A 27,940-nucleotide genomic window follows, 5' to 3' on the forward strand; every position below is an offset into this window, starting at 1 on the left:
GCAGCTTGGTTTTTTTTTGCCCTCAGTTTTTTGTGCAATACCTTGGTTTTTGCCAAATGCAGCACGTTACTTCTTTCAGTGTTTTTCACCCATTGAAATCAATGGATGGTGCAAAAAAATGTAGGTATCGGGTTTTGCTGCGTTTTTTTTTCTTTTGTGCCTGAAACCTGATGAAGGTGAAGTAGAATCAGATTATCAGCATGCACAAGACACAAATGTACCATGAAGAAAACGGAGCAAAAAATGCAACAAAAACTAAGCAAAACCTGATTTTTTTTTTTTTTTTTTTTTGTAAGCAGGTTTCTTACTGCCAAGAGAGCATGTTTTGCCTGCCGGAAAAAAAACACATAAAAAACACAACGTGTGAACAAAGCTCAATATTTCTCATGGGTAGTACAAGTCTCTCTTTGTCAGATTGTTACAATTTACTTGCACTGATACATTGTGTCTCTCTAGAGTCTAGATTGGGTTTAATTGTAGCAAATGCTCAGCTGTGAAGGGTTTTAGATCTGTTTAGGATTCCAGAGTCTAGATATAAACACAAATGTATACTAACAGCAAACGGAATGCAAAAATCATATATTAGAAAGTGGTAGAACTTTTTAAGCTAAATAACCCCTATAACTTTCTACATCAGATGCATATATATGCGCTCACCTCCGTCGTTTGCCTCCCCTACCCCACAACCCCAGTAGATAATTAAATACATATAAATTAAATATCTCCACCCTCTGTGTCCATGGTCAATAAATAAATGGCTGTTGGGCTGTCCGTGTGCCCGATGTCCGTGTGCCCGATGTCCGTGTGCCCATCCCTTATAGAGAAGACATGGCCGCAGTCTCTTCCTCGGAGCAAAATGACTCTGGGCTGTAGCTGCTCTGGGCAGGGAGCCGCAGAATGTCCGTGCCAGGCTCCGCTGTTTGGAACGCACCATCTTCTTCCTCATCTTCCTCCTCTTCCTCGTCTTCGTCTTTGGGTGGCGTTTTGCCCCCGGGCCTTTGGCTGGACGATCCCTGTTCTTTGGTTTTGCGGCTCCTTTTCCACTTCATCCTGCGGTTCTGAAACCAGATCTTTACCTGGAAGTGAAGGTGGAGAAGAGATTTAGACGGTTTTATCTGCGAGGAGGTGTAAAGAAATGATGTTTAATAACTTTGTATATCCATAACGTCACTGCTGAGGGTTTGTTACAATCGCATGCTGACTAGATAATCCTCTGTGAGCGAAACGCATCAGTATCACTCTCCTGTCCTGATAGATTATTACAATGTATGAGTCTAGGGACCAGACTGTTGGGCTCACAGAGCATTGTTTAGAGTGGATACAAATGTAACAAACCCTCAGATGTGGGAAGAATGATACCAAGGTCGTATTCATGCCCAGTTTTTTTGTCTGTATCATCCGTTTTTACTTGCCTGGACCTGTCCTCTCGATCTAAGGGAAAACTCTCTCCATCTCTTATTCTGGTTCTTTTTTCTGGATCACACTCGGCCATTCATGTGTATGGGAGAAAAATACAGCAACACTCGGGAGACGTCCATGTTATGCAGCAGTGTGAACGCAGCCATAAGTAAAGGTAGATTTTTGTGCAAAGTCTGCAAGTGTTAAATGTGGATTTGTTGTTGATTTTTGCCGCACCTTTGGCTAAGTGCACACTCTATGGATTCCATTGCGGAATTTTCCGCAGCAGATTTGCTAAATCCGCTGTGAAAAACCGCTGCGGTTTTTAATGCGGATTTACCACGGTTTCTTTTGCGGTTTCCTCTGTGGGTTTTCACCTGCAGATTTCAATTGGAGCAGGGGCAAACCCACAGCGGAATCCGCGGAAAGAATTGACATGCTGCGGAAAATAAACCGCTGCGTTTCCGCTCGTTTTTTTTCCGCAACATGTGCACTGCGGATTTCATTTCCCATCACTTTACATGGTACTGTAAATGCATGGGAAACTGCTGCGGATCCGCAGCTGCGGAAACGCTGCGAATCCGCAGCAAAATCTGAAGCGTGTGCACATACTCTTTCTCCTCTTGCTTTACAAATGGTGGAATCAGCACTGCAACAAATCCATGATGACTGGGTGTAAAAAAAAAAAAACCCAAAACCCTGTAGGAAACAACTTGCAGATCTCAACGTCATTGCACAGGGAAAATTAGTGAGGGCAATGCTGAACCAAGCTAGTGCTCAAGCCCATTCATTGTCAGGATTGGTGCAGGTTGGGTGTAAAGCTAATTCCTATTTACAGAAATGTATCAAATCTTTCTTCATTCTCGTACAACATGAAATATTTGAGATTTGTTGACATTTTAACCTTTTATCAGTTGTAAATATATTTTAATTTTCTAACGATCAATCATCCCCAGCAGAACCCGCCCTGTTTATTTTTATCACTGACCCCCCACTAGGGGACGCAACTGCATCGGAGAAAAAAAAAAAAATTAAATTCATGGGGCGAGTGTGAAAGTCCAAGGCAATGTGCACACGTTCAGGAATGTCTGCAGAATTTTCCTGAACTAAACCGGACTTTTTCTGCAAAAAAATCCGCGTGTGGTTTTTTTGCGTTTTTATTGCGTATTTTTCGCCTTTTTTCCGGAGCTTCCCAATGCAATATAATATAGCGGCAAAATCACGAAAAATCTGCAAAATTAATGAACATGCTGCGTTTTTTACCGCGATGCATTTTTTTCGCGGAAAAAAACGCAGCATGTGCACAAAAATTGCGGAATGCATTAAAAATGATGGGATGCTTGCGTATGCGTTTTTTTTTTAGCTTTTTTTTCCGCGGAAACCGGCCAAAAAAAAAACGCGAAAAATCCTGAACGTGTGCACATAGTCTAACAGTTGCGTGAAAGAGGAAAGAAACCAGAATGTAGTCAGGCAATGAAGAAACCCATAGTGACCCAAAAACATTGGGTGAGAAGACTGAGCAGTAATGGGCATGATAACGAATAACATGGGGCTTGTCTGGGGGTTTTCTTACCTGGGTCTCTGTCAGCATAAGGGAAGTCGCCACCTCGAATCTCTTGGGTCGTGACAGGTACTTGTTCATCTTGAACTGGTTTTCTAGTTCTAGTAGTTGTTGGCTGGTGAAAGCTGTCCGAGGGCGTCTGCATTTCCCCAGGAGTCCGGTCTGAGCTGAGGCTGCAAAAATAAGACCCCAGATTCACCATAGTAATAAAAACCGGTGATATATTCGGAATATATGTGCAAATCCTAAGACTAAAGGGCAGCACGGTGGCTCAGTGGTTAGCACTGCAGCCTTGCAGCTCTGGGGTCCTGGGTCCTAATCCCACCTTGGAAAACATTTGTATGTTCTCCCTGTGTTTGCGTGGGTTTCCTCCGGTTTCTTCCTACATTCCAAAGACATACTGATAGGGAATGTAGATTGTGAGCCCCATCGGCGACAGTGATGATGATGTGTGAAAACTGTAAAGCGCTGTGGAATATGTTAGCGCTATATAAAAAGAAAGATTATTATTACTAAAGGCCCCTGCACTTCTGGTTTTTATGTATTTGCCTTTTTTTTTTTCTTTTTCTTACCACTGCATGTGCAGGTGTGGCATTTTGCTAACTAAAAAATGCCCCCAGAATGGAAGAAAAAAATATATATGGTACATCAGTTTTATATACTGATTTTTGACACAAAATGATGGCAAAAAGAGTCCATGATGGCAGCCTCAGGCTGGATTTAAACAGTGTTCTGCAAATTTAGGCTGCCGTCACACTATCAGTATGTGGTCAGTATTTTACATCAGTATTTGTAGCCAAAACCGGGAGTGGGTGATAAATACAGAAGTGGTGCAGATGTTTCTATTATACTTTCCCTCTAATTGTTCCACTCCTGGTTCTGGCTACAAATACTGATGTAAAATACTGACCAAATACTGAACGTGTGACGGCAGCCTTACTCACACAGTTTTATGGTGATTTTTCTTTCTTTTTTTATGCCATAAATTTGATTTTCCAAGCAGTTTGTAACAATTTGTATTTTTTTTTTGCCGTTTTTTAAGTCCTATATGGAAAACAACATGCACAGAGTATGCAGCATAACTAAACTGACCCTAAAACACACACAAATGCATTGATTGCAGTGCTTCTAATCTTTTTTTTTTTTAAAATTTGTTTTAATATACACTTTAAAAGTTTAAAGTTGACATGAAAAAATGGCACAAAAGAGCCTCCAGAAACATTTTGGCAATACAGTTTAAAAAAAATGAAAATAATGTACAAAAAGAACACATTAAAAAAAACAACAAAAAAGTTAAAAAGACGTTTAAAAAATTGCACCAAAAGAAGGCTTAAAAAAAAACCCAAAACATCCAAGACACATTTTCTTCTTTCTGGTAGAGAGCTCATTTGCATACCCATTTTCCCAGGGAGCATTGCCTGGCTTATAAGGCTTCCTACACCAACTAGTGGTTTCCACAAGGAGAAACAGCGCCCCCTATAACTAAGGCTTCATAACAACAACTCCAGTCCTGAGGACAACAGCACTCGTAGATGTGCAATGAACTTGTATTCTCTTTGTGGAGCAGATAAAATGAAGATAATTGTGTAATTATGGGACCAAAACAATAAACTAATAAAATCATTAAAAGCAGAATTATTGGTTTCATCAAATCTCTCCTCTGATATTGAAGTTCATATCTTGATTATTGACTTCAAACGGAGCAGTTGCCGGTCTACAGATGGAGAACTCGTCACTTCCAGGATGGATATCTGTAGTTTCTGCCAAAAATATTCCTACTCGATATCCTTCATCTTCAAAGCACAATGTATCTGTCTATCCACTTTGTATGGAGAAGGCATCGGGCCACATGTCTAAGGCCGGTTTCACACGTCAGTGGCTCCGGTATGTGAGGTGACAGTTTCCTCACGTACTGGAGACACTGACTCACGTAGACACATTGAAAGCATTACACGGACACATTAAAGTCAATGGGTCTGTGTAAAACACGTACCGCACACGGATGCTGTCCTTGTGCAGTCCGTGTGCCGTGCAGGAGACAGTGCTACAGTAAGCGCTGTCCCCCCACCTGGTGCTGAAGCCGCCATTCATATCTCCTCTCCAGCAGCGTTTGCTGGAAAGAAGATATGAAAAATCCTTTTTTTTTTGTCCTCGTGTTTAAAATAAAGATCCCTGTCCCCGCTCCCCTCCCACCCCCTGTGCGCCCGCCCGCTGTTACTAAAATACTCACCCGGCTCCCTCGCAGCGTCCTGTCCTCGCCGCAGCTTCTCCTGTATGAGCGGTCACGTGGGGCCGCCGATTACAGTCATGAATCTTTATTTTAAACACGAGGACAAAAAAAAAAAAAAAAAGGATTTTTCATATCTTCTTTCCAGGGAAAGCTGCTGGAGAGAAGATATGAATGGCCGCTTCACCAGATGCAGGGGACAGCGCTTATCTCTAGCGCTGTCTCCTGCACGCTCCGTGTGGTACCCAGTCGGCACACGGGCGGCACACGTAGAAAAATGCACTGCAGATTTTTCCGCAGCGGATTTGATAAATCCGTAGTGCAAAACCGCTGCATTTTTTTACTGCGGATTTATTGCGGTTTTTAATGCGGATTCTGCTGCGGTTTTCCATTTGCAGTTTTCTATTGGAGCAGATGGAAAACCGCTGCGGATTCCGCACAAAGAATTGACATGCTGCGGAAAATAATCCGCTGCGTTTCCGCGCGGCTTTTTCCGCAGCATGGGCACAGCGTTTTTGGTTTCCCATAAGTTTACATTGTACTGTGAACTCATGAGAAACTGCTGTGGATCCGCAGCTGCAGAAACGTTGCGGATCCGCAGCAAAATCAGCAACATGTGCACATAGCCTCACTGGTGAGATTGCCATTTGTCCTTCAGTCCCATTGCCCCAGTGTATAACATCCGACCCCTCCCCCCAGGTATATATAACCTCCGGCCCCCCGACATGCCGTTTGCCTTTACTACCATGTGACAGATCAGCCGGTGGTGCAGAGCTCCCTGATACCAGCGCGGTCCTGTAATAGGAGCCTCCGGGGTAAGAAGTCCGTCCACCTGACATTTGTTCCTCCATCACCTGTGAGCGATATTATAGAAAAGTAAAAGGAACCGCAGCAACTCCGCTACAAAGTGAAGACCCCGTAACGTTACAGAAGAAGGGGCCGAGTGCTGAGGAGCAGGGGGCAGAAAAGTCTCCACCGCTCTGTGCCCCCATAACTACGGAGTCCAGACCTCCTCTGGTATTGGCACAAACACTGCGCCCCCCGCCAGGAGCTTCATGGCCGAGCAACTGCATGCAGCCGTACATCACCAAGCACAATGCCGAGCGTCGGATGGAGCGGTGTAAAGCCGCCACCACTGGACTCTGGAGGAGACGTGTTCTGTGCAGTGATGGATCGCACTTCTCTATCTGATGGAGGAGTCTGGGTTTGGTGACCCAGGAGGACGTTACCCCCTGACTGCATTGTGCCCCCTGTACAGATGGTAGAGGGAGATACTGCTATGTGCTGTTATCAGGGGGCGGCCTCGGACCCTCAGCTCCAGTGATGGGGAATCTTAATCTTCAGCACAAGACATTGTGGATAGAGATGAGCGAATTTTGCTCGGGTTCCCTCTTATTCGGCAAGCTATAGCGCTGCATCGGGACCCCGGCTTCCTGGATTGCGCTGGCTGATCGGCGCCGCAGCAGCATGTGTGACAGGCAAGACACATACATGGAGAGCCCAATAAACCGATTTATCGGGAGCGCTCCAGGTATCCGGGGTCTGATGCAGCTATTTGGATAAGGACTTATATGAAGCTAGTCGCTCATCCCTCGCTCTGACCCCACAAATGCTCTTCTGGGTGAAGGGGCAAAAATTCCCACAGACTCCAATCTTGTAGAAATCCTTCCCGGAAGAGCAGGAGCCGTTATATCTGCAGAGGGGCGACTCTGACATGGGGCTGCTGATCGTGTATGACAGTATGTATATAAATGTACAGTACTACCTTGTGTTTGCGGTGCCAGTTCCCATCCCGGGGACAGAAGGCAGAGGATTAGTGAGTGCCAGCCCCAGGTAAATTAATAAAAGCTTTAGTCGCTGGCAGTGAATGTCGCCGGCTCTTTATCTGCGGCCTAATAACTAATGATTAGTCTACAAACACAGATAGAGGCGCAGTTTATAGAGCAGTTTACACAGCGTTATCTGGAGCGGGGCCCGCGGGTCATAGTGCACCGAGCGCACCGTCACTGTGAAGGGGAAATGTGCAGCTCGTGTCAATATTATTATTAGGTGTCAATCTCCCGGCCACAACCAGAACCTCTCACGGGAACAGGTCCGGGTCCGCCGGCCGCAGAGTCCGCCCTGCCGGGATTGACACAGGGATTTAACCACCAGCCACCATCAAATAAAGATGTCTTCTCCCCCGAGGCTCGGACTCCTGGTTACCAGGAATATTTTAACCCCTTCAGAACCAGGCGCTTTTTTTTTTTATTTGTTTTTCGCTGTAACTTATTTTTCCTTTTCTTCTTCCAAGAGCCATAACTTTTATTATTTTTATTTTTTCTGTCCCCCCATCACCAAGTTGTAGTTTGGCACCATTCACTAACATAAAAATGGGGAAAAATTCCATGTACTGTGAATTGGTAAAATAGAACTATGCAATTCCGGATCAGTAAGATTGCAGCCATGCTAAACTTATAACATTATTATCATCATCATCATTATTATTATTTTATTAGTGGATACAAAAATACAATTGTGTGTGTTTAAAAAATAAATAAATAATAATAATTTTGGTTGTAACTTTTTCAATTTACCATTGATAGATGGGGCTTGTTTTTTGTGTGATGAGCTGATTATTAATTGTATTTTATTTTGTAGGGAAGCAGCGTTGACAAATTGCAGTTCTGGCCTTTCGTGTTTCTTATTTTATGCAGTTTTTTTTTTGTAACTAATTCATACCTCCGTAGGACGGACACTTATGGATGCAGCGATACCAAATTTATTTAAATTTTATTTAAGTAAAAGGGGGGTAATTTAAATTTTGTAATATTTTAAAACCATTTTTACTTTGCAGTTTCCCGCTAGGATTTTAACCTGTAATCTTATACTATTTAATGTATAGGAGGGCCTGATTAGTGATGGGTGAGCCTTCAGTAGCCCCCAGATGCCTTGCCAACCAATTGGTACCTCCAAAAATCGAATTGTAAATGGAGGGAAGCTGATGGGTGCCAGTACGTGTGACATGCAGACCACCAACTCAACCATTTAAATGCTGCTGTCAGTAATGGACAGTGGCATCTAGATGGTTAAACAGCAGAGACTGGAGATGGCTCTGGTCGCTGCTGGTGGAGGCAGATGCTGGCTGTGTTACACAGCTGACACCTCTCCAGAGTGGAGCGGCACAGATGATATTTAGGCCTCATACAGATGCCAGATGGTGGCATATAAGTCTCTACGTCTCCATTAATGGCTCCTCTGCCGCTTGCACAGCCCGGGCTTTATTGCACCACGACTGACCCCTGTACAAATATCACCTATCTGGGTATATTGTGCCTGTCGGCTGCACCTGCAGATAACTCTCCTCCGCATCGTCAGTACAGATATGGCAGCAGCCGGCGTTCTCGGAGCAGGGGGAGAGTCCTCATTTATTGCTAAGTGGAAAATAAAACACTTCTTATCTTCTGTCCACAAAACGCGCAAAATTAAAATAAATTAATTGCCGGCGCTAATCGCAGCGGCCAGACTGAGGCTCTTTGTTCCAGAGGATATTTTAATTAACAGATTGGCCAGGTCGTCACTGCTCAGATTATCTGCAAATATAACCAGCGGAGAGTAAAACTCTAAGGCGGGCGATAAAGTAGAAAATTTGCGACTTTTTACAGCAGCAGTAAAGTGGATGAGATTTAGCAGATCCCGCTGTCTAATATGGAAGAGGCTCCAGATGGAGGCGAAATGTGATACAAGAGGTCTAAAGAAGGAGGAGAAAAGTGTTCAGAGGCGCCAAATCTCACCCCGCACAAGCCCCCGTGGGAACGATGAAGTGGGGCCCCTCTCCAAGTTCTGCTCTGGGGTCCCAGGGTTTTCACGCAACTACTGATATATTGGAGCAAAGTCCACTTTTAGGCTGGAATGGATGTTCAACCTCACAATATGAACAATGAACATCTCTAGTCACCGACTGCTGAGAAATTGTTACAAAACTGACAACATCCAAAAAAGACACCAAAAGCATCCGGGAGACCGTACATCAACAGATGGGATACTCTGCATAGTGACTGCAGCAGAATAGTGAGCGCAGCTCTGGAGTATAATACAGGATGTAACTCAGGATCAGTAATGTAATGTATGTACACAGTGACTGCACCAGCAGAATAGTGAGTGCAGCTCTGGGGTATAATACAGGATGTAACTCAGGATCAGTAATGTAATGTATGTACACAGTGACTGCACCAGCTGAATAGTGAGTGCAGCTCTGGAGTATAATGTAGGTTGTAACTTGGGATTGGTACAGGATAAGTAATGAACACATTGGTATTTAGTTTTGTATGTTGCTCTCCGCTCCACAACTAAATGATATATTGGACATTGGTAAATGATGATCTAATAAAGTGTTAAACACCTCTATAAACATGCAGTAAATGTTCTGCACACATTAATAACCATAATCTCTTATAAATAATCATGTTTAATCTCTCACAGTTATTCACTTTCAGAAGCCAAATATCCGCCCTGTAGACAAACTCCTATGTAGGACGTCATTCGCACTCACGCCCGGATCACTAATCTGCGGTTTGCGGGGAGGAGAGCACTTTGTTATTAGCACTGAGTCTTGTATTCAGAGCTGAGATCTCTTCACTCAGGGTAATGGGGCAGAAAATGAAGCCGTCTCATGAGATCACTAACAGGACACTAAACCAGCACCTTCTATAGTCAGCAGGACAATGAGGCTAAAGAGATGGGGCCTCCACTCAATTACCCAGGATAATGGGATTCCTTCTGCACACTCCAGCCATGGCCGACCAAGGTCATTGTCACATCGAAGACCCCAACAGTCTGCAAACTGCGGCATCCAACCATCAGCAATATAACACTATGTGCTATGGGAATCTGTGCCCCTGAGCAGCTGTATCTAAGCCGGTCCTAGGGTCTGCAGACTGCGGCATCTAAGCATCAGCATTATAACACTATGTGCTATGGGAATCTGTGCCCCTGAGCAGCTGTATCTAAGCCGGTCCTAGGGTCTGCAAACTGCGGCATCCAACCATCAGCAATATTACACTATGTGCTATGGGAATCTGTGCTCCTGAGCAGCTGTATCTAAGCCTGTTTGTAAAGCTGTTGCAGAATTGCTGTTTTTGATCACTGCTCCTCCCAAAATGTTACCAATAAAACTTAAAGCTGCCGAAAACACAAGCCTTGATAAAACATAATTTACCAAGAAAAGTTATTGTTTTAGCATATGGCGACTGAATCCATATTTTATATTTTTATTATAAGTTTGTTTTCTTGACTATCTGCACACGGCATCTTTTATTGTATCCACCCAGATTTCCACAGCAAAGTCATTTCAAGAAAACAGAAAAACCCAAAGTATCACCATCCTACTTTTTATTTATTTATTTATTTTATTTATTTATTTTTTTACTGTTGCCCTGCTCTCGATCCCTGAAGAGGTTAAAAGAAGTGACAAAAGCAGGAAGATCCGCACAACAAGTCTTTTTCACATTGCTGTACATCGTGTTCATATTTTGTGGCACCTTTTTAGCGCTTTCAGGCTCAAGTCATTGGGTCTTTTTTACCGCAAAGTGAATGTTGTAAACGCAAAATAAAAACAATGGCGGAACGGCGATTTTTTTTTTTTTTTTTTTTTTTTTTAATTAGTGATTTTTTTTTTTTTTTCACTATTTCGCAAACTTTTTTCACAATTTATGTTAATGGAGGTAAAAACAAAGTTATGGCTTTAGGAAGGCAAGGAGGAAAAAACGGAAAGAAAAAAAAAAGTTCACCTGTACACCTCTGTAGACCCCCAGGGATATTACTGAAACTGTCTATGTAAAATGTGTGGGTATGTTGGGGATGTAGTGTGCAATGCATCGGACTTATCTGCAGCGAGTGTATCTAAGCTGATGTTGCGATCACTAGATTTGGACCTCGTGCTTTTCAGTGTCCTGTAAGGAAGGTGCGCTCAGGGTCACGGTTACAGCTGCAGAATTTTATTTAGAGCCACCGTCATGCAATAAGACAGAGAGGAGTTTACAGCTTGTCATTACCCTGCACAAAGCACCACTTGACGCCACAATTTATGGCTGACAAAGCCACCGCCTCCTAATTTATAGAAGCCTCCCTGGGAAACAGATAAAATAAACAGCAATGGGAAGTGCTCAACTCATCCCTTTTATGGAGACTTTGTCTACTTTTCCAATAATGAGGAGGCGTACCTATCCACTGAGCCTCTTCCTATGGTCCTTGAGATGTCCTTTCCTGGCACTTTCTGCTGAGCTGTGTATCTAAGCCTAAGGCCACATTCGCACGTTCAATATTTGGTCAGTATTTTACATCAGTATTTGTAGCCAAAATCAGGAGAGGAACAATTAGAGGAAAAGTATAATAGAAACATATGCACCACTTCTGTATTTATCACCCACTCTTGGTTTTGGCTACAAATACTGATGTAAAATACTGACCAAATACTGAACGTGTGAATGTGGCCTTATATGTGTGATACTGTCTTCTGAGCTGATGTATCTAAAACCATCATGTGTTACACTATATTCTGAGCAGCTGTACCTAAACTTACCAAGTAATTGTATGATTACTTGTGTATCTAAGCTTCTCCTATGTAATACTTTGTGTTGAAGTGTGTATCTCCGTATCAAACAAACAGGCAAATGTCTTTAATGTCCAAAAAAACCTCACAAATGGAAAGCAAATGGTATCCTCCGGATCACAACCGGGGCGTCAAGACAGTCCGTGTCCGAGACCGGTTGCCATAGGTGACTGCACCGCCGTGTCACCCTAAGGGTATGTGCACACGTCAGGATTTTTAGCGTTTTTTTTGCGGAATTTCGCCATAAAAACGCTATAAATCCAGTAAAAAAAACGCTAACATTATGCATCCTATCTTTTAGAATACATTCCGCATTTTTTGTGCAGATGTTAGCGTTTTTTTCCGCAAAAAAAAACGCATACCGCAAAAAATCCGGACATGCTCTATCTTTTCCGGATTTTTTGCGGATTTCCTATCAAAAAGGTCAAAAAAAAAATCCGCAAAAAACGCGCAAATTCCGCGAGAAATCCGCGCGAAAAAAATCCTGACGTGTGCACATACCTTAAGGGGTGCCAGGCATTTTGCTTCCCTTGGCTCCGTGTTACTTCACACAAGCCGGATGTTGCAGAGCCTCCTGCTCTGCAGTTTGCAAACCAAGACTGACACACCCAACCCTTTGCTGCAGGGTTTTTAAATGGAAACTGTGGCCATGGGCCACTTGTAGGACCCTGCCATGAGGGAGCAAACTGACCCACTACCATCCTGTAGTTCGCTCCAAAAATAAAAGCCTGTAACGTGTTTTCTTAAATCTGCCTTGGGCAAATAGCTTGTCCAAGACCAAGCTTACTTTTATTCTGCATTGCAGCTATATCTGTGACTGCAGTGCCCTCCAGCAGGTTTAATAAGACTCAGTTTGTAGACTGGGGGGATACATATCGACCCTCACATATGATCCCCCTCACAGCGTATTATTTGTGGAATTGTTTCAATAGCTGCTGTATCTAATACTCTCATATCTGATTAGCCATGTACAGTTGTGCTCAAAAGTTTACATACCCCAGCAGAATTCTTTGTTTCTTGGCCTTTTTTCAGAGAATATGAATGATAACACCAAAACATTTTCTCCACTTATGGTTGGTGGCTGGGTGAAGCCATTTGTTGTCAAACTACTGTGGTTTCTCTTTTTAAATCATATTGACAACCCAAAACATCCAAATGACCCTGATCAGAAGTTTACATACCCCATTTCTTAATACCGTGTATTGCCCCCTCTAACATAAGTGACAGCTTGAAGTCTGTTGTGGTAGCTGTGGATGAGGTTCTATATTTTCTCAGATGGTAAAATTGCTCACTCTTCTTGGCAAAAAGCCTCCAGTTCCTGTAAATACCTGGGCTGTCTAGCATGAACTGCGCGCTTGAGATCTCCCCAGAGTGGCTCAATGATATTGAGGTCAGGAGACTGAGATGGCCACTCCAGAACCTTCACTTTGTTCTGCTGCGGCCAATGACAGGTAAACTTGGCCTTGTGTTTTGGATTGTTGTCATGTTGGAACATCCAAATACGTCCCATGCGCAGCTTCCGGGCTGATGAGTGCAAATTTGCCTCCAGTATTTGCTGCTAACGTGCTGCATACATCTTTCCTTCAACTTTGACCAAGTTTCCTGTGAATTTGTAACTTGCACATCCCCAAAACATCAGCGCTCCACCTCTGTGCTTTACAGTAGGAATGGTGTTCTTTTCTTCATAGGCCTTGTTGACCTCTCTTCAAGTGTAACATTTATGGTTGTGGCCAAAGAGTTAAATTTTGGTCTCATCACTCCAAATTACCTTGTTCCAGAAGTTTTGAGGCTTGTATCTGTGCTCTTTTGCGTATTGTAGGGGAGATACTTTGTGGCGTTTGCGCAGTAATGGCTTTCTTCTGGCAACTCGACCATGCAGCCCATTTTTCTTCAAGTGCCTCCTTATCGTGCATCTTGATCCAGCCACACCGCTAGTTTTCAGAGAGTCCTGTATTTCAGCTGATGTTATTTGTGGGTTTTTCTTTGCATCCCGAACAATTTTCCTGGCAGTTGTGAACGACATTTTTGTTGGTCTACCTGACCGTGGTTTTGTTTTTACAGAGCCCCTGATTTTCCATTTGTTAATCACGGTGTGAACTCTGCTGACTGGCATTATCAATTCCTTGCATATCTTTTTGTATCCCTTTCCTGTTTTATACAGTTCAACTACCTTTTCCCATAGATCCATTGACAATTCTTTTGCTTTCCCCATGACTCACGATCCATGAAAGTCAGTGGCTGGATGAAAGATGCAAGAGTCTGTCTGGATCCCAGAAACTCACTTAGCTTTTATGCACACACACTGATTACAATCAAACAGTTTACAGGTGAGGATGTTACCTTTAGTAGCCATTCAAACCCATTTGTGTCAACTCCTGTGCATGTTATCAGGCCACGATCACCAGGGGATGTGAACTTTTGATCAGGGTCATTTGGATGTTTTGGGCTGTCATTATGCTGTAAAAAGAGAAAACACAGTAGTTCGATAATAAATGGCTTCACCCAACCACTAACCATGAGTGGACAAAAAGTTTTGGTGTTATCATTCATATTCTCTGAAAAAGGCCAAGAAAGCAAAAATTCTGCTGGGGTATGTAAACTTTTGAGCACAACTGTATCTAATCCATTTCTGTGTGATTCTGTATGATGAGCCATGTATCTAGTCCTTTTTTGGGTCATACTGTCTGCTGAGCTGTGTATCTAATCCTCTGCTGTCTGATGCTGTCTGCTGTATCTAATCGTCTGCTCTGTGATGTTGCCTGCTGAGCTGCTGTATCTAATCCTCTGCTGACTGATGCTGTCTGCTGTACTAATCCTCTGCTGTGTGGTGTTGCCTGCTGAGCTGCTGTATCTAATCCTCTGCTGTCTTATGCTGTCTGCTGTATCTAACCCTCTGACTGATGCTGTATCTAATCCTCTGCTGTGTGATGTTGTCTGCTGAGCTGCTGTATCTAACCCTCTGATGACTGATGCTGTCTGCTGTATCTAATCCTCTGCTGTCTGATGCTGTCTGCTGTATCTAACCCTCTGATGACTGATGCTGTCTGCTGTATCTAATCCTCTGTTGTCTGATGTTGTCTGCTGAGCTGCTGTATCTAATCCTCTGGTGTGTGATGCTCCGGGAGGAGCACATATTGCATGAGTGATAATGAGTAATACACACATTGCCGTCTTATCTCCGCTCAGTGATTATATATACATTACCTGCGGAGATAAGAGCCATCGCTCCCGTCATATAATAATCTGGATACAAAGTTCTCGTGTGGGTCCTGTCCTCCGCGCCGCGGCAGCTGTCGTGTCAGCCGTGACTAATGAACTTCTAGAATTGTAATCAAACAGCAATCTCGGGTCCCTGTCATTACCTACCGAAAATCTCCGGCCCTCAGAGGGCAAACACTGTACGGGCGCTCAGCTCTACTGATTGCTCCGGGCAAATATATCATTGTCTCATTGTATGTGGATGTATGCACAGTCACTGGCGGGCATATGTGATCAGGACCATATTTGCCATTAAAATTGTCCTCATCTTTGTGTTTATGCCCCCTACTGGTAAGTCAGACTACAAGTGCCCATACCCTTAAGATAGTGGTTAAGGCACCCAGATAGATTAGACTAATGTCGGAGAATCCTGCAAATATCACATGGTTTGGCAACAGCCTATTGTGTGAGTGCTTCTGACAGATGATTAGGCGGGAAGAAAAGGATCCAGTATGTCCGATTTCAGGCTTCAGATCCATTCGTTGCCAAAGATATAAGACACCACCAGAAATGCCTTGTAGCGGCTCTCTCCTAAAGAACACAGGAACGCTCAACAGAACGAGCACGCCTCTGCATGGGAGAGTTGTGCGACATAGCTGCCGTTTGAGTGATCAAACATACTATTGTTTGTCCGACAGCTCTTTAATGTGTGCGGTAGCTTTAGTTAGACACTTGACATATATGGGCATTTTGAAAAGGCTGAATTTTCACTCTGTGTTGTCCATATGCGCAACGGGCAGTACACTGACCCTATAATAAACTATTGGTGAGTCTGACAAGTTAAAGATTACTACACCTACATTAATATAAGAACAGAAAGACCATCCGTACATGAATACAGCACCAGAACCAACATCCGTACATGAATACAGCACCAGAACCACCATCAGTACATAAATACAGCACCAGAGCCACCATCAGTACAGAATACTGCACAAGAACCACCATCAGTACATGAATGCAGCACCAGAACGAGCATCAGTACATGAATACAGCACCAGAACCAACATCCGTACATGAATACAGCACGAGAACCACCATCAGTACAGAATACTGCACGAGAACCACCATCAGTACATGAATGCAGCACCAGAACCACCATCAGAACATGAATACTGTACTAGAGCCACCATCAGTACAAGAATACAGCCCCTTAACCACCACCACTACATGAGTAAAGCACAAGGCTTAGTACAGTGATCCATTGCAATGTTATGTCATCCCGTGGTGTATACAACTGTGTCACATGACCCTGCAACTCCTAATATGTTCTTAACAATGGTAAGGAAATTATTGGCATTGGGCCACAGTACCAATTAAATGTTTAATAGTGCTACTGCCTGCATCTAAAGAGGAACTTAACTTTAGGGAGAGATGTTTTGTATGTTTTAGACCTTTAAATTCTGAGGCTATTGGTGGGGGTCTGGGCCCTGAGACAACCCCCCCCCCCCATTGCTCAAAAGACCTTTTAGAAGTGCACAGCTCAGTAAACTGGAGCCCACCGAAAGCCTATGACTTTCCTCTGCATCCGTTCTCTGTGTGCTCTACTTTCTCCTGAGCTGCTCACTTTTTCTAGGTCTTTTGAGCAATTGGTGTGGGTCTTAGGATCCAGTCCCCCACCAATCAGAATTAAAGGGCCTAAAACATAAAAAAACTACCATAAGTTTAGTTACTCTTAAAGGTACATATACACTGCCGAATAATTGGGAACCAAATCTCAGACGTTCAAACTATCTCAACAGGCTATCAATCACCTGATCCACAAACAAAATGTTTGTTTGCCTGGTGAAATGATTTTGAAGATTACTTAAAGGGAATTGGTCAGGCCTCCCATGCCCTCCAACCCGGCAGCATTCTCCTATGTATGATTACACTCCCAGCCTAACCAGCCCGGTATAATGTAATTCAATTAAAGGGGTATTCTGATCTCCAAGATCCTATCCCAGTATGTAACAGGTGTACTAATAATAGTAGTAGCAAGTACCTCCAATTAGAAAAGTATAGTTTTTCTGATTCACTATGTCTCTTTCCTCATGTGCAGGTATTGCAGGACCTTAGGTATCCATGGTTACGTCCACTAGCAACTAGCTAACTGTCACTATATCAATGGTCGTAACCATGGATACCTAAGGTCCTACGTATGAGGAAAGAGACGTCACCACATATCAAGGGGGAGCTCATTGGTTTTCCTCTGACCCTGGAAGTTGCTGGTGTGCTCGATTCTTTAAATACATGGATGCAAATAAACGCTTGTCTTCATATTTAGTCTGGTGGAAGGGATGGGGGGCTGTAATAGACCTTTTTCTCTTCTGCCAGAACTGTCTAAAAAAAAAAAAGAGACCTGGACCGCACATCCAAAAATCATACATTGATCTAATGCCTTTAGGCATAAATGTACAGAGCTGAACATGAGGTTCTTAGTTTAGTAGGGGGGTCCGCCTATTTTTGCTTTGTTTACATTCTAGGAGTCTTGCAAAGGTGAGGGTTTTTTTTTTTTTTTTTTTTTTTTAGCTCCCCTCTCTTGGTGTTGGTGCTCTAGCGGCCATTGTTGCTGTGGTTTTGTGCCCGTGAGACAGTGCAGTCTGGAGTTAAGGGGGACTCAGCCTTGCTGCATGGGTGTTGTGAGGCACCAGGGTGCCCACCCTGCTACTAAATTGCCGCTGCGGAGATGGTTGGCGCATGGCACTGCACCTTCTAAGGCTATAAAGGTTATGAACTCATTGAGAGGTTCACCGTGAGGTGATAGCGACCTCATAGAATCATAGAATGTTAGAGTTGAAAGGGACCTCCTGGGTCATTATGTCCAACCCCTGCTCAATGCAGGATTCACTAAAGCATCTCAGACAGATGTCTGTCCAGCCTCTGAAGACTTTCATTGAAGGAGAACTCACCACCTCTAATGGCAGCCTGTCCCTCTCATTGGTCACCCTCACTGTCAAAAAGTTTTTTCTCATATCTAATCTGTATCTTCTCCCTTTCAGTTTAATTCCATTGCTTCTTGTGTTTCCATGTGTAAATGAGAATGATGATGATCCCTCTACACTGTGACAGCCCTTCAGATATTTGTAGACAGCTATTAAGTCTCTTCTTGGCCTTTTTTGCAAGCTAAACATTCCCAGATCCTTTAACCGTTCCTTGTAGGACATACTTTGCAGTCCGCTCACCATCCTTGCCACTCTTCTCTGAACTTGCTCCAGATTTTTAAAGTCTAAAGTGATCTAGACTCTACACTTCTCTTAATACATACTAGAACTGTTTGCCTTTTTTGCTGCTGCATCAAACTGTTGACTCATGTGAGTCTGTGATCTATTAGTATACCGAAGTCTTTTTCACACATGCCGTTGCTTAGTTCTATTCCTCCCATTCTGTAGATGTCATTTGTTTTTATTGCCCAGATGTAGACTCTTGCATTTCTCCCTGTTAAATACCATTCTATTTGTCGCTGCCCATTGTTCGAGCTTATCTAGATCCTTCTGAATCCTTTTTCTGTCTTCTTTCATGTTAACTGTCCTTCCTAGCTTTGAATCATCTGCAAATTTGATTAGTTTACCTTCACTTCCCTTATCTATATCCTTTATAAAAATGTTGAACAACACTGGGGCCACGACAGAGCCTTGTGGTACCCCACTTGAAACTCTTTTTGGATGTGCAGTCATTTATTACCACTCTTTGAGTACGATCACTGAGACAGTTATTAATCCATCTAATCATAGCCTAGTCAATCCCATAATTGTTCATTTTTTTAAATAAGGATAGTATCAGATACTTTATCAAATGCTTTGCTGAAGTTGACATATACTATATCTACCGCATTTCCCTGATCCACCCAGTCAGTGGTTCCATCATAGGCAATTAATTAGTCTGACATGACTTGTTTGCAACAAACCCATGCTTGCTTTGGTTAATTACTATATTCCTATCTTGTATTCTAATAGTACTTACATACATGCTGTTTAATAATTTTGTTCAAAGATCTTTTATGGTATAGAAGTAAGGCTCACTGGCCTTTAATTTCCTGGCTCCATCTTCTTTCCTTTTTTAAAGATGGGGACAACCTTTGCCCCTCTCCAATCTTCTGGGTCTTCTTCTGTTCTCCAAGATTTTTCAAAGATTCTAGCCAATGGTTCTGCAATTTCCTCTAACTCTTTCAGTACCCTAGGATGTAATTAATGTGGATCAGTAGATGTAAATTCATTTAAATTAGCTAAGTGTTCCCTCACCATCTCTTTGTTTATAGATAGGGTGGATTATTTTATTCATTGAATAGTGCAGTGAAGATCAGTTGATGTTACATTTGCTTTCTTAGAGAACACGGATGCAAAATAGGAATTTAAAAGTTCAGCCTTCTTAACGTCATTTTTTACCACTTCACCCTTTTCATCCTGTAAAAATCCTATAGCTTCTTTGACTTTTCTTTTGCTTTTGACATAGCCCAAAATCCTTTTTACTGCTTTTAGTCTCCCTTGCAAGCCTCACTTCATTACTGGCTGTAGCTCTTCTCACGCTTGCGCTGCATTCCCTGCAGACAACATTATATTCTTCTTTAAATATGCCCCCCTCTTTCTATTTAATATACATTTCTTTTTTACTTTAACCATATGTTTAGTTCTGTGTTCATCCATCCGTTCTCTTCAAATGCTTCCAATTCTTCCTTTTTTCAGGATTATTATTGATTGTGCAGTGAGAATTAATTTAGCAAAATCTCCCATCCTTCTTGGACATTTCTGTCCTTTAGAACATCCAAACTTTGCACCTTTCCTACCCTCTTTCCTTGGCCATTAATATTTGCCTCTATGAATTCAAACCTTAAAGTCTGAGTCCTCGTTGGTCTTCCTCCTCTTGTAATCAAAAATTTGAGGATAGCATGATTGCTGCATCCTAATTTCCCAGCCACCTTTACTTCCTCAACCATTTCCTCCCTGTTGGTAATAATTAGGTACAAGATTGCAGATCCTCTTGTTCTCTCTTCTACCTTTTGAAAGATAAAGTTGTCAGCAAAAGAATATAAGAATTTTCTGGACCCAAAATGTTTGCCTGAAGGAGATTCCCAACAAATTTCTGGACAGTTAAAATCTCCCATGATCAATATGTCATAGTTTTTTTGAGAACAGAGACCCCTGATGTAAAAAGATTTCAGTCTGTCCAGGTGGCCTATAGTAAACACCTACAATAGTGTCCTTTCTGTTTGTCTCTCCTTGTATTCTTACCCAAACAGTTTGTGCAGAGCTACCATTCTCTGAAGCTTGGATCTCTGTGGAGATATATGTTTTCTTAACATACAATGCAACACCTCCTCCCCTCTTGTTAATCCTGTTTCTGATAAATTTGCAGCCTTCAAGGTTTGTACTCCAAATATGTGTATCATCCAACAAGTTTCAGTGATGTCTGCGACATCATATCTCTCTTCTCGTGTTAGCAGCTCCAATTCTCCTTGTTTTTCCCATGCTCTGTGCATTTGTATAGACACATTTTAGTTGGTAGTCAGTTTCTCTTGTTCCTCTATTTTCATCCAGAATTTGTTGTTTTTGTTTTTTATTTCCACTTTAAAGCAGAATTCGCAATAGAATATAGTCCGATCAGAATGTTAAGCTAAGAACCTCATGTTCTTTTATTTGCCTAGCGACATTAGATATGATTTTTGCATGTGCAGTCCATGTCTTTTTCTACAGGATCGGCAGTTTTCTTTTCTTATACACCGGGACAATCCCCCTCCTCACAATCTGCCACTCTAGGCACTGGACCTCGGGTGGTAATCACAGCCCTGCATTTGATGGTAATATAGGAACACACATATGGTGGAGGGAACTGGAATTGATTTTGCCTCCATCCCCTTTCCACTACTCAAATAAAATGGGACCAGTCAAAACTAAGGCCCAAGGGCCCCTATAGCTGCTTTTATGTTGTGTGTGCCTTCTGATCCTACAGAACTGATAGACATGATGCAGCCTCAGTCCTCAGTCTTTAGTGAATCCTTAGAAGTTCTGGACTGGACTATAACTATGGAAGAAAATAGACCCATACAGAGGTTTTCTAGAACCGTGCAGGAGTGTCGGCTGATGTGTGGGGTCAGAACGTTATCGGCAGCTCTCACTGCAGATGTGTAAGTCAGCAGTTTTGGACGACACTGGATATTCCTTTAAAGTGACCTATATTCCCAATGAAATAGCAGTTCTAGAGCATCTTTTCTTTGAGCTTTGCATCTGCTGCTCCTCTGTTGTTCCTCCTGGAAATGTCTGAATAGAATGACAGTTTGGCGGTAGCTCTGTCTTTGCGGTGTGTCCCTGCAGTGTCTCACCTGTCCAGTTGGTGCAGTGAGAGTTTCGGATCGCACCGCATTGTGAGAGGGTATAGTAACACTCGGATATCAGTATGTTCATGGATTTTCAGGAAGAGTAACAGAGGAATGAGCCAACCTAGAATTATGAAAAACAATGCTCTACAATTGTAATACTATGACAGATATGTCAGGGCTGACAACAAATCCTTTATTAGGTTCTTGTAGTGGAATGCACTCTATTGTCCCCTGTTATCAGCCAGTTCAGAATCTTCGCATTACGCTGCTGTACTTTAATAAATTGCAGGCTTTACTTTTAGTTCAGCTGTGCTTTATCCCAAAATGTGGAGTAAAGAAATGACCATATAATTAATAGCTGTGATATCTCAAATGGGGTCTCCTGCGTTTAAGAAATGACAGCTCTGGGAGTTGTAGTGTCTGTACAGCTGGAGACACACTGGGAGTTGTAGTCTCTGTACAGCTGGAGACCACAGGTTTATATATGCTATGATTGAGTGAACCTACATCAGGATTGATCACCCTTCAGGAACCTGTGCATCTGCTGTATGTCAGGGAATTGCCTCATATACACCTGATATATTGGGGAGACATGCCGCTGCCCCATGGGTTGTGATAGACTGCAGACAGTATAGGCTCGCTGCCGCTGGTGGAGCTAGTCCTTCCGGGGGTTCCCCTTTATGCCTTCGCTCTGTATGTCGGTGTAGATCAGATCACAGGGGAATATGATTGTGTATATGGAGGATGGTACACTATATTTAGTGTAAACTATATGGACTCCTCTCCTGGGATAAAGGTTTTCCATTATCTTATCAGTTGTGTAAATCAATCCTGGAATCTGCCTTGTGTTTCATTATTTCCTTGTCTCTTATCAAAATGACTGCACTGCGCCCTTAAGAGAATGGAATCTGACCACCGCCATAAAGCAGAACCGGCTCACGACCCACCACCATCACATGCATTGTGTATGCTACAAGATATTCAGTGTTCTTCCGGACTGTGATTATATAACTGGTCCTAAAAGTTGAAGAGGGCAGCACTAAAGAGCATCTGTGCTATAGAGGCTGCCATGGGGCTTATGTGTACGAGCAGTTTTAGAGGCTATGTAAGGGTGCCAGGTGGGTAAAGGGCTGGTATTAGTCTAGGATGTAAGGGTGCCAGGTGGGTAAAGGGCTGGTATTAGTCTAGGATGTAAGTGTGCCAGGTGGGTAAAGGGCTGGTATTAGTCTAGGATGTAGGGGTGGCAGGTGGGTAAAGGGGCTGGCATTAGTCTAGGATGTAAGGTGGCCAGGTGGGTAAAGGGCTGGTATTAGTCCAGGATGTAAGTGTGCCAGGTGGGTAAAGGGCTGGTATTAGTCTAGGATGTAAGTGTGCCAGGTGGGTAAAGGGCTGGTATTAGTCCAGGATGTAAGTGTGCCAGGTGGGTAAAGGGCTGGTATTAGTCTAGGATGTAAGGTGGCCAGGTGGGTAAAGGGCTGGTATTAGTCCAGGATGTAAGTGTGCCAGGTGGGTAAAGGGCTGGTATTAGTCTAGGATGTAGGGGTGGCAGGTGGGTAAAGGGGCTGGCATTAGTCTAGGATGTAAGGTGGCCAGGTGGGTAAAGGGCTGGTATTAGTCCAGGATGTAAGTGTGCCAGGTGGGTAAAGGGCTGGTATTAGTCTAGGATGTAGGGGTGCCAGGTGGGTAAAGGTGTCTGGTTTTAGCCTAGGATGTAGGTGTGGCCAGTGGGTAAAGGCGTCTGGTTTTAGTCTAGGATGTAAGTGTGCCAGGTGGGTAAAGGGCTGGTATTAGTCTAGGATGTAGGGGTGGCAGGTGGATAAAGGGCTGGTATTAGTCCAGGATGTAAGGGTGCCAGGTTGGTAACGGGGCTGGTATTAGTCTAGGATGTAAGGGTGCCAAGTGGATAAAGGGCTGGTATTAGTCTAGGATGTAGGGGTGGCAGGTGGGTAAAGGGGCTGGCATTAGTCTAGGATGTAAGGTGGCCAGGTGGATAAAGGGCTGGTATTAGTCCAGGATGTAAGGGTGCCTGGTGGGTAACGGGGCTGGTATTAGTCTAGGATGTAAGGGTGCCAGGTGGGTAAAGGCGTCTGGTTTTAGCCTAGGATGTAGGTGTGGCCAGTGGGTAAAGGCGTCTGGTGTTAGGCTAGGATGTAAGGGTTCCAGGTGGGTAAAGGTGCTGGTATTAGTCTAGGATGTAAGGGTGCCAGGTGGGTTAAGGGGCTGGTATTAGTCTAGGATGTAAGGGTGCCAGGTGGGTAAAGGCGTCTGGTATTAATCTAGGTTGTAAGGGTGCGAGGTGGGTTAAGGCATCAGGTATTAGTCTAGGACTGTGTTCCCCAAGTTCAGTCCTCAAGAGCCACCAACGGGTCATGTTTTCAGGATTTCCTTAGTAACGCCCAGGTGAGAACTCCATAATCTAGACAGGCATCAATTCCATCACCTGGGCCATACTAAGGAAATCCTAAGAACACGACCTGTTGGTGGCTCTTGAGGAGTGGAGTTGAGGAACACTGGTCTAGGATGTAAGGGTGCCAGGTGTGTATCAGGGCTGGTATTAGCCTAGGTTGTAAGGGTGCCAGGTGGCTAAAGGGCTGGTATTAGTCTAGGATGTAAGGGTGGCAGGTGGGTAAAGGGGCTGGCATTAGTCTAGGTTGTAAGGGTGCCAGGTGGGTAAAGGGGCTGGTATTAGTCTAGGATGTAATGGTGCCAGGTGGGTAAAGGGGCTGGTATTAGTCTAGGATGTAGGGGGGGCAAGTAGGTAAAGGGGCTGGTAATAGTCTAGGATGTAGGGGTGGCAAGTGGGTAAAGGGGCTGATATTAGCCTAGGTTGTAAGGGTGCCAGGTGGGTAAAGGCATCAGGTATTAGTCTACAATGTAAGGGTGCCTGGTGTGTAACGGGGCTGGTATTAGCCTAGGTTGTAAAGGTGCCTAGGTTGTAAAGGTGCCTAGGTTGTAAGGGTGCCAGGTGGGTAAAGGGCTGGTATTAGTCTAGGATGTAAGGGTGCCAGGTGGATAAAGGTGCTGGTATTAGTCTAGGATGTAAGGGTGCCAGGTGGGTAAAGGGGCTGGTATTAGTCTAGGATGTAATGGTGCCAGGTGGGTAAAGGGGCTGGTATTAGTCTAGGATGTAGGGGGGGCAAGTAGGTAAAGGGGCTGGTAATAGTCTAGGATGTAGGGGTGGCAAGTGGGTAAAGGGGCTGATATTAGCCTAGGTTGTAAGGGTGCCAGGTGGGTAAAGGCATCTGGTATTAGTCTAGGATGTAAGGGTGCCAGGTGGGTAAATTGGCTGTTATTAGTCTAGGATATAGGGGTGCCAGGTGGGTAAATGGGCTGGTATTAATCTAGGATGTAATGGTGCCAGGTGAGTAAAGGCCATCAATCCTTGCAGGACACCACAGTATCCTCATTGCAGTCTTTATACAATGGTCCCCAAGGGGCATGGTCATGCCTGAGCCCTCAGGGTACAAATCCACCTTTACTGAGTCCTCAGGGACACAGCCCCACCTGTTACATGTGGACCCGAGCACAGAGCCCACACAGCCTTCACAACAGACTTCCTGGGCTCTGTGTGTATTTATGGCATCATAAAATGTATCAGTGTATATTTCCATTGTGTCCCATGAGACGTTTTGATGTTTCTTCTACAATAATAATGAACAGAAATATTCAGGAAATCTACCCCACACCCAAATGATCAGTATACTAGGTGCGGCTGATATACAAGGACATGTATACCTGTTGTGCAGAACAAAGGGCTCCTCCTACCTGTTACACATAGAGGCATTGATTGATAGATATTGGATAGGTGTGAGATTAATAGATATTAGATTGATACGACCTGGATCATTACATAGGTGTGTGTGTGTGTGTGTGTATATATATATATATATATATATATATATATATATATATATATATATATATATATATATATATATTAACAATTTTGCATACATAACAATAACATCCCCTTTGTAACATGCCCTTTATCCTCCTGTTCTGCCATTTATTTATCCCTCCTATTTGGCCTTTATCCCTCTTTCTGTTCTGCCCTTTATCTCCCCTCTCTGTCCTGCCCTTTGTCCCCCTCTCTGTCCTGCCCTTTATCCCCCCTCTCTGTCCTGCCCTTTATCCCCCCTCTCTGTCCTGCCCTTTATCCCCCTTCTCTGTCCTGCCCTTTATCCCCCCTCTCTGTCCTACCCTTTATCCCCCCTCTCTCTGTCCTGCCCTTTATCCCCCCTCTCTGTCATATCCTTTATCCCCCTCTCTGTCCTGCCCTTTATCCCCCCTTTCTGCTCTGCTCTTTATCCCCCCTCCAGTTCTGCCCTTTATCCCCCCTCTCTGTCCTGCCCTTTATCCCCCCTTTCTGCTCTGCTCTTTATCCCCCCTCCAGTTCTGCCCTTTATCCCCCCTCTCTGTCCTACCCTTTAACCCCCCTCTCTGTCCTGCCCTTTATCCCCCCTTTCTGTTCTGCTCTTTATCCCCCCTCCAGTTCTGCCCTTTATCCCCCCTCTCTGTCCTACCCTTTAACCCCCCCTCTCTGTCCTGCCCTTTATCCCCCCTTTCTGTTCTGCGCTTTATCCCCCCTCTCTGTCCTGCCCTTTATCCCCCCTCTCTGTCCTGCCCTTTATCCCCCCTCTCTGTCCTGCCCTTTATCCCCCCTCTCTGTCCTGCCCTGTATCCCCCCTCTCTGTCCTGCCCTTTATCCCCCCCTCTCTGTCCTGCCCTGTATCCCCCCCTCTCCGTCCTGCCCTTTATCCCCCCTCTCTGTCCTGCCCTGTATCCCCCTCTCTGTCCTGCCCTGTATCCCCCCTCTCTGTCCTGCCCTGTATCCCCCCCTCTCTGTCCTGCCCTTTATCCCCACCTCTCTGTCCTACCCTTTATCCCCCCTCTCTCTGTCCTGCCCTTTATCCCCCCTCTCTGTCCTGCCCTTTATCCCCCCTTTCTGCTCTGCTCTTTATCCCCCCTCCAGTTCTGCCCTTTATCCCCCCTCTCTGTCCTACCCTTTAACCCCCCTCTCTGTCCTGCCCTTTATCCCCCCTTTCTGTTCTGCTCTTTATCCCCCCTCCAGTTCTGCCCTTTATCCCCCCTCTCTGTCCTACCCTTTAACCCCCCCTCTCTGTCCTGCCCTTTATCCCCCCTTTCTGTTCTGCGCTTTATCCCCCCTCTCTGTCCTGCCCTTTATCCCCCCTCTCTGTCCTGCCCTTTATCCCCCCTCTCTGTCCTGCCCTGTATCCACCTCTCTGTCCTGCCCTGTATCCCCCCTCTCTGTCCTGCCCTTTATCCCCCCCTCTCCGTCCTGCCCTGTATACCCCCTCTCTGTCCTGCCCTGTATCCCCCCCTCTCTGTCCTGCCCTTTATCCCCCCCCTCTCTGTCCTGCCCTGTATCCCCCCCTCTCGGTCCTGCCCTTTATCCCCCCTCTCTGTCCTGCCCTGTATCCCCCCTCTCTGTCCTGCCCTGTATCCCCCCTCTCTGTCCTGCCCTGTATCCCCCCTCTCTGTCCTGCCCTGTATCCCCCCTCTCTGTCCTGCCCTGTATCCCCCCTCTCTGTCCTGCCCTGTATCCCCCCTCTCTGTCCTGCCCTTTATCCCCCCTCTCTGTCCTGCCCTGTATCCCCCCTCTCTGTCCTGCCCTTTATCCCCCCTCTCTGTCCTGCCCTGTATCCCCCCCTCTCTGTCCTGCCCTGTATCCCCCCCTCTCTGTCCTGCCCTTTATCCCCACCTCTCTGTCCTGCCCTTTATCCCTCCTCTCTGTCCTGCCCTGTATCCCCCCCACTCTGTCCTGCCCTTTATCACCCCTCTCTGTCCTGCCCTTTATCCCCCCTTTCCCTGTTTTTGCCATCAGCCCCTGGTACTCACCATGCAGGTCCGGTCCCCTGTGCAGGAGCAGCCCAGCTCTCAGCCAGTGCTCCAGGGGCAATGATGCTGCTTTGATATGTTCTGGTCCTGGGACATGAAGCCCTGAGAAGCCGCTGTATGGAAAGTGTGGGTGCTGCATGGTGCCAAGGGTGGGCATGTGGTACAGAGGTGAAGGGTAGAGTCCATGTAGAGGCAAAAACCCAGTTTTCGGGTACAGATGTGATATGGGGGCAGCTTGCGCTAGACAAGGGTCTCTGCCCTGAGCGGGCACCACACGGGGGCGCTCTTCTGCCAGGAGGGCATCAATCCGAAACTTCTGCGAGTTCTCCATGACTTTGTGCATGGCTGGAGCAGAGGAGACTCGGTCCAGGCTCTTCACAGGCGGCTGCGGTGAGTAGAGTGCGAGCTGTGAGCTTCCTTCAGTAACTACACATCCTGGCACCAGGGGATCACTGATCGCAAGCTCTGCGGTCCATTCAGCAGGAGGTGGATGATGGGAGCTGTTCTAATGAGCATGGATCGCCAGCTGTGAGGAGGAGGATGAGGTGGTAGGAGGAGGATGAGGTGGTAGTCCTTCCTGGAGACTACTGAGGTTCATTAATGGCAAGCTCTGTGGTTCCTGGCAGGTCCTCTGCAGTGACTGCAGCAGATACAGGCATTGTCTGTTCATACAAATGTATCAACTCCACAAAGTTCCTTCCCAGTTGTTTGCACCTGTTTCCTCCTGTCCCTGCTGCTTTCCCAGCCTGTGACTTG

General features: G+C 44.8%; 1 protein-coding gene and 1 long non-coding RNA gene across 3 annotated transcripts in view; one reads left to right on the forward strand and one right to left on the reverse strand.

Moving 5' to 3' along the window:
• Positions 1–27,940, forward strand: part of LOC138644417 (uncharacterized) — a 301,511-nt gene that overhangs the window by 6,914 nt on the left and 266,657 nt on the right. The window lies entirely within an intron of this gene.
• Positions 292–27,907, reverse strand: LOC138644414 (motor neuron and pancreas homeobox protein 1-like). The gene is made up of 3 exons (XM_069732750.1): positions 27,185–27,907; positions 2,972–3,132; positions 292–1,076 (listed from the first exon to the last, which is right to left on the reverse strand). The coding sequence occupies exons 1-3, from the start codon at positions 27,525–27,527 to the stop codon at positions 816–818; spliced, it is 765 nt and encodes a 254-aa protein (XP_069588851.1). The 5' UTR covers positions 27,528–27,907; the 3' UTR covers positions 292–815.

This window comes from Ranitomeya imitator, chromosome 7 (genome assembly GCF_032444005.1).
Source record: "Ranitomeya imitator isolate aRanImi1 chromosome 7, aRanImi1.pri, whole genome shotgun sequence".
Lineage (NCBI taxonomy): Eukaryota > Metazoa > Chordata > Amphibia > Anura > Dendrobatidae > Ranitomeya > Ranitomeya imitator.